This window comes from Lolium perenne, chromosome 2 (genome assembly GCF_019359855.2).
Source record: "Lolium perenne isolate Kyuss_39 chromosome 2, Kyuss_2.0, whole genome shotgun sequence".
NCBI lineage: Eukaryota > Viridiplantae > Streptophyta > Magnoliopsida > Poales > Poaceae > Lolium > Lolium perenne.
The window spans coordinates 275,257,041-275,264,766 of NC_067245.2; the positions used below are offsets into that span (position 1 = coordinate 275,257,041).

At 44.4% G+C, this 7,726-nt stretch overlaps 1 protein-coding gene across 1 annotated transcript; it reads left to right on the forward strand.

Annotated features, from left to right (window-relative positions):
* The first annotated feature begins 2,136 nt into the window (after window positions 1-2,136).
* Window positions 2,137-7,201, forward strand: LOC127336430 (polyprenal reductase 1). The gene is made up of 6 exons (XM_051363236.2): window positions 2,137-2,534; window positions 4,404-4,753; window positions 5,263-5,497; window positions 5,919-6,014; window positions 6,628-6,699; window positions 6,797-7,201. Exons 1-6 carry the CDS (start codon window positions 2,328-2,330, stop codon window positions 6,899-6,901), a joined length of 1,065 nt encoding a protein of 354 aa, XP_051219196.1. The 5' UTR covers window positions 2,137-2,327; the 3' UTR covers window positions 6,902-7,201.
* The last annotated feature ends 525 nt before the right edge of the window (window positions 7,202-7,726 follow it).

Here is a 7,726-nt window from a genome sequence, read left to right on the forward strand (position 1 = left end):
CAATCCAGGCTCCAAATGGAACCTTTCGAGCAGATAGAGCCAATATAGCATGTCACTGCTAGTAGCTGGTGTTCATATGAACACCATATGAAGCAAAACGATTAGGGGCAATGCATCCAGAGCAACAACAGCAATAAACCTAGCAGCACAAGCAAGAGCACGACTCCTACGTGACCGTCGTCGCCGACATCGACCTCAACCACGCCGACCTGGCCACCCAACCGAGCGAGCATTTCGTCGAGCACGTTGTGCTCGCGCGGGGGAGGAAGAGGGAGGGGAGGGGAGGGGAGGGAGCTCACCAACGACGACGGCAGTTGTGGAGGAGCTCACCGACAACGACGACAGGGGTGGAGGTCGCGGCGGCTCCTCCACCTTGACGCGGCGGCGGCTCCTCCACCTTGACGCCGCGCCGGCCCCTTCTCCTCCACGCCGCAGCGGCTTTTGCTGCTGGTGGCGGGGATGGGTGGAGCGTGGCGGCATGCGGCCCTCGCGGAGGAAGGCGGCGGCGGCGACGGCGACGGCAGCGCTCGCCATGGAAGGCGGCGGCGCGGGGAGAGGGGAGAGGGGAGAGAGTGGTATACGGGCGAGGGAGGGGTACAACCATGATATAGGACACGTTATTTCTGTGGCGCACCGAGGCCAGTGCGCCACAGAACACGTTATTTCTGTGGCGCACCGAGGCCAGTGCGCCACATAATACGTTATTTCTGTGGCGCACCAAGTGCAGTGCGCCGTTGAAAAAGTAAAACCAATGAATGGGCGTGACAGGGTGTGGGCCCCACCAAGTTTTTGTGGCGCAGTGTTCCATGGTGCGCCACAAAATTAAGCTATTTCTGTGGCGCACCGTTCCTGGTGCGCCACAAAATAAAATTCTGTGGCGCATTCTTAGGGGTGCGCCACAGAACTAAGCTCCGCCTATAAAGGTTTTCCTACTAGTGACCTATAAATCTCTCTCTGGTGTTTTTGCTTGGATAGCTAAGTTTTATTATCCTGGTAGAAGCAATATTCATGTGGTGGGAGTTGCAGCTTTGTGCTGGCTTTATGTAAATTGAGAAATAAGGCATGTTTTGAATTTGAACTTATAAAATCCAGATGATATCATACGCTATGAATGCTCTTTTTTAAGATATTGTGTTGGTTTGCAACTGGGTGTTGATAGAGAGGACGTTTTAGCAGGTGTAGATGCTCTCCATACTCCAGGCGATGGCGCCCTCTGTTCAGTCATCTTCATCTCCTTGCTGGTCTCCACTCGGCCCAAGAGAAAGCTAAACGGAGTGCGTGCCTTGCTTTCATCTTTTTGGACATGAGGCAGTATCAAGTTATTGCCTCCATTGCTCATGCTCTAAACCAGGGTGGAGATCAATGGATAAAGGGATCATCTGAAGCACGGGCTAGGTTGAGACTGAAGATTTGTCCGCCGAAAAGACGGGATGTTGTTTTGTACTGTTTATACTCTTGCTCTCGCATTAGTGTTGGCCTGTTTGGTGAGGAAGAGTTTTCTTTGAAACTTGTTTAAAGTTGTCTCGAGTATGTTTAGCATGCTTGGTGCGTGCTGGGCGGTGCCTGGATGGTAGTTAGATTGCTGTTGACAGTTGGTGATACTTGATCTTCCTTTGCAACTGAGATATTGCCGTTCCGTTATGCGATGATGGTGGAACCTCGAGTTATACTCTGTACGAAGAAAAAAAAAACTCCTACTTGGACAGAGCAATTATCGGCACATTGCTGGTCTCCACTCGGCGCAAGAGAAAGCTAAACGGAGTGCGTGTCTTGCTTCATGCCTTGATGAATCATGAGCCACAAACTCATCATTCGTCGACATCCCTCCTTCTGAAAGGAATAGACCCGTCAACAACTCCAGTGGTCTGGTTTCTGGCTTGTTGGTGGACAGTTAGCTTAGCAGCCCAGAATTAATACAGTACGAGAGTTAATCAGCGCCAGCACGTCATCTGTGGTGACTGGTGAGCGCCACATTGAACGAACGGCGAGTTGGCTGCCGACGTTAGTGTCACGACGTAGCTGCCACCTGCCAACCCCCAGTACAGTACTAGTAGCAAAGTACTCGATCAGCTTCATTTGATCATACCGCATATAGCCTCGCTCGCCACGTCTCCGTGAATCACGTCAATCGAACTGGTCACATCGCGTGCGAGTGTGTAGAAGGAACCGAACGAAACCCTCCCCGGCACGGGAAGCAAACAAAATCGATCGATCCATCGCACGGCAGCCAGAATCGCGTGCGGCGCCGTCCCCAATTCGCTTCCATCCCTCGCGCAAACCCCTCCTAGACCCCACCAGCGCAGCGCAGATCACCGCCGCTGCCTCCCATGGAGACGGGGGGCGGGCCCACGCTCCAGCCCCTGCTGTGCCTCGCGTGGCTCGCCGCCACGCTCCCCATCGTCGCCGCCGCGCTGCCCATCCCCGCCGCCGCTGGCGGCCGCCTCCTCCACGGCCTCCTCGCCGCCTTCTCCGCCCGCGGCAAGACCGTCAGGACGGCCTCCGCCGCCGCGGCGTCCTCCACCTCCTCCAAGGAGGTAAGATCGCTCCCTAGCTGTTATTGCAACGCCTCACGCTGCTGCTCCGCGCTGTATGTTCCCACTCGTCTCCCGTAGATCGTCAGTACTTCCCCCAGCTCCTGCGCGCCCATGTTCTCCTGCCGGACTAGCTACCTCCTTCGCTAATTGTTCTCGGGGGTTCATGGCGGCGAAGCTGGAGGGCGCGGGGAAGGTGGCGCGCGGCGGCCACGTTCCATTTTTCCCGTCCCGCTCCTCGAGATCCCGGCATGGCTGCAAACGCACACATCTATTTTGCAGATTATTCGCGGTCACATGTTCCCCTGTAGATTCGCTATCGAGAGAATAGAGAACGACCTGGGTTAGTTTTGAAATTTCGATACACCATATATGTTTAGGAAACAGTGGTAGAGTATCCGGCTCTGCATATATGAAACGGAAACTTGCTGCGTACACAAAAGGCGCGTACTCGTTGCTGCGGTGTTCTTACCAATATATAAACGTAATTTTTGCAGACCACCTATTTTCAACCAACTAAGCTATATAAATGCATGACGAAATGTGATTTCTAACTGCCCTGTCTGTCAGGCCTAGTACGGACTATGTACGGCGGAAACCGCAAACTATACACTTGTTTAAAATGCAATCGAGTTTGAAATGTGATTTCTCAGTTGCCCTGTCTGTCACGTCTTTGGAAAAATCGGAAAACCGCAGACTAATCGAGTTTGAAAATGTAATTTCTCAGTGCCCTGTCTGTCAGGCTTAGTATGGACACGTAGCTCGGGCTGCAAAAATTCACTCTCGTATGTACTCTCGATGAACATCTGAAACAGTTACTAATTGATTTACACGAAAGGGCCGGCAAATGGCGCATCGTAAACACGAGTTTATGCTACTAAATCATACACGTGTCAAGCCATGACCATGGTGAACCCGAAGCATTCATGTAGCTGTAGCTTATTTTCCATCATCCCAGGCCGCGCTTCAGCTTTTCTCAAACATACTCAACAGCTTCTTAAATTCTAAACCACACTTTGCAAATGCATTGTATAGCCTAATTGAGCAACATGCTGCTCGATTTGATAAAGGAAGCAGCCTGGTATTCAATTTGATAGAGGAAGCAGTCTGGTTAAAATGCCCTGAAAACAATTCAGCTGTGAACACAGAGACAACGTAACTTCATACAGTAAGTGGATCATAGTCAATACTGGTTAAGTTCAAACTTTATAAAAAGAAAGTGAAATTTTGTGAAGCATTGGAGCATAGCGTTTTTATATAGTACTCTGTACTGGGGTGTTAGTAGAGCACTTAATTGTTCCACTGCCTTCCCCACATCTTATCTTAGAGCTTATCTTTCTCATCAAAATTACAGACATACCTTAGCCTTCCTTAGTGCCTCGGGTATTCAGCTTTCAGCATCAATGTCAAAGTAGAACAATAACATGTGACTGCAATAGCGATATTATTTTCTTCATAAACTTTTCTGAAAAAATCACACTCAATTGAAAGAAATGGTACTTTGGTAGCAAACAAGAGAAAGTGGTCTACATCATTAAACATGGAAATGTCAACTGAAAAGGGGTCTGGATGCTAACATAATGCCCCTTTCTCTGCTTTTGGCACTACATTTTTGCATTTCCTTTGTTAGTAATTAGGAGTGACATTGGTTTGACCTTCCATGTAAGAAAATATTTGATGCTTCAGACGAATTGTAGGCACATGCATGATTGTAAAGCTGACCTGTTTTGTGGATGTATTTTTGTATAATGGTTTGCTAGTATAAAAGAGATAAAGTCAATATTTTAATGCATTTATGGTGCATTCGTATCTTCTCAGAGTCAATTTCTGTACACGTATCAGAAACTTAAATCAATCTTTTCAAAACTGCAGAAATTCACTGTTCCACAGAAGTACTTCTTGCATTTCTATGTGGTGGGAGTGGTGGTGACAACAAGCTTGCTGCTTGCGATATGTTTCTATGCATATATGAAAATGACAATACTATTGCCAGAGCCTTCGAATTACTCCACAATTGCTAGTCATCTTGTTGGCTCAAATTCATTCTCTTTTGGCGGTGTCTGGTCGCACACTATGGAACACAAGTATCGTGTATGGCGGACTGTGTTTGTACTTCTGTTAATGGAGATTCAGGTGCTGAGACGCCTTTATGAGACTGAAAATGTGTTCCATTACAGTCCTTCAGCTCGGATGCACATTGTAGGATATCTGACGGGTCTATTGTAAGCTCCATATTGCTTAACTTCACTCTGTTCTTGAATGTTGCATAATTAATACCAGCTTGATTAAATATTTTCCTCTTGCTCTTTCTGTTATAGTTTTACATGCTTTGCTAGTAGGTCTTTTTGTTATGGAAGTTCTTTTTACTTCTGTAGGTTCTACATATACTTCTTATAAAAATGCAAGTGGATGCCATAACTTAAGGTAGATTTTAATTACTGGATGTTTTGATCTTGACCTCACCCTACCAAAATATATGCCAATTTCCACCGAACTGATTACTGGTTATTCTATTTCTAAATTCTTCACTGCAGATTCAACAGTTAACTGCTTTGCATACTTTTTTTCATGCATGTGTGTTATTGTCATAATACTGATATTAGGTATATGATTTATGCATCCATGTTATCCATGAAAAATTCCTGTAAGGATTTCCTTGCAACCGGATCATTGTATTGCCCTTTCCCTTCTCTTGTATAACATTTTGCATTGACATAGTTTTTCCTGCCAGCTATTATACAGCAGCACCTATATCTCTTGCTAGCTCTTGTATTCCTGAAGCAGCAGCTTTTCTTCGAGATCAAATAGCTGAGTTTATAGTAAAGGGTCGTGCAAGAATGCCAGATCTAGTCATTGATTCGTCATCTCTCATAAAGCCTCTTTTAAAATTGGGCTGGTGCCAATGGATAGGTGCAGTTATATTCATTTGGGGGTCCCTCCATCAGACCCGTTGCCATGCAATACTTGTAAGTATTCACGTTTTGTACTTTGCCTGGAACTGTAGATATTATTGTTTTACTTTGCCTGAAATATTAAAAAAGAAGCATATGCAAATGTATTGAAATACTAACCAAACTTGCTGAATGAAAACCTGAAGGTATAGCTTATTGGAATTTCTATGTTCCTTAAGACTTGCTGAGATAGAATCCAATGGGAATTAGAAAATAGAAATCACAAATACAGAAACTTTTTTGGTCAACCAACATCATGAGCTCTTCATAAAATGGTGAACCATATTTGTCGGGTTATTCGTTATGCATATTTTCTGTTGATTTAGGCAAGAAATTGCACTGTTAAGCATCTTTTCGACCCAAACTTTTAAAGTACAGACTTCTAGATTTCGCTATTATCTTGGATTTTTACATTTTCTGTTATCCACTTTAACAGGGATCATTGCGTGACAACAAAGCTTCTGATGAATATGTTATTCCTTGTGGTGACTGGTTTAGTCGTGTGTCTTGCCCTCACTACCTTGCCGAACTAGTGAGTACCTCCCATTCTTCTCTTATATTCAGTGTGTTTTTCGCGTGAACTCATATTCAGTATGTTACACATACCGTTGGGACAAATATGGCGGATGTTCCTTTCACATTTCAAAAGTAATGATGTACAGTAGGCTAGACAATAAAATCATAACTAGGGGCTGGAATGGGTTTCCACTAGTGTGGGAGTGTGCAGCTCCTGATCTGGCTTTCATCAGTGGCAGGAGTGGATGAAGGACAGATAACTTATCCGTTGCTTATGCCAGAATGTGATTAATACTGTTTGATGTTACTGCAGATTTCTCATTAAATTTGTTTGGATCACAATTCGCAGACATGGAGTGGCACTTAACTATAAATTTCCCTGTAGGTGTGACCAGCCTTACATCGGGGCACTAACATTCTGTACTAGCTTAAAAATGATAAAACCAATATATCATCAGAACTTCCATTTTTGGAGCAACTAAATGAACCGAACATATTGGAATATGTTTATGCCATGATTTTTTTTTTTTTGCTTTAGTTTACCTTTATTGGGTGCTGAGCAGCCTGTGAATAACTCTTATGGGGTTTTAATTAGCATCTCATTTACATTTTTTTGTTTTGTTTTGTAGGTCATATATTTGGGCATGTTGATAGCTAGTGGTGGATCAGACATTTCGGTGTGGTTCCTGTTCGCTTTTGTGGTACGCTCCACCGATTGTTAACACCAGACACAATCAGCATTTGACAAACTTGTGATTATTGTACCATTTCAGCAGACTAAACTCCCTTTTTGTGCAGATAACAAACCTATCGTTTGCCGCAGTGCAAACTCATAAATGGTACCTTCAAAAGTTTGAAGACTACCCTCGTTCTCGCTATGCAATCATTCCGTTTGTATTGTAGCATCTGCAAGCATTGTTTGTGCAGCAACAAAAACTGAACTTGTTTGTTCTATCCAGAATGCACAAGCCCGGCATGTAAATGATATTCATGTAAATGTGACAGGATGGAAGTTAAAATGGTGTGTTGTTTAACTTAAGTAATTTGTCCCGACCTGAATATACCTACAAAGGGTGTATTTTCCGCTTGGAAATTGTGGTACATATTAGCGTGGCTGGTTCTTAAGTGTGTATAGTAGCCTTTGTATACGTGTTTAAGCAATTGAAATAAAGATGTCACAGAGCTGGAAAATGTGATTTTTTTTACAGCTAATCTGATATAAGCTACTGATTTGTGAATCTAGCATATCATGCTGTTATGAGTCATCCTGATGTAACAAGAAGGTAACTTCCACTGGAACCATGGCCTTCCATGCCATGGCTGGCCCTTGTTTTCTGGTTTTAATATTTCTGCTAAGGTGGCGCCCTGTTGTTCATCCTGTGGTAAATCCTGCTGGGACTACAGTAGATGGTTTTGTACCTTCGTGTATTAGTAGTACCATAATCATGTCAACTCAAAATTCTCAAGCTGCAAGTCATCACGTTTTTGCAGTTTCTTACAATGTGGCTCAGCTGGTCTGGAGATGAATGTTCGTGGATGAAAAGTGGAACAATTTTAGGCTTAAAGTGTCGTCTCGAAATTATCTTCTTTTAAGACCATCAGTGTGATCTTCCAGTATCAGGTTCGCCTTCTTCTCTACTAATTTTGTTTACCTCAGATTGTAGCAAATTGCTGGTACTATTAGAAGATTTCTCTTCTTTGTTTTGAGAGAGAAGATATGATTAGCAA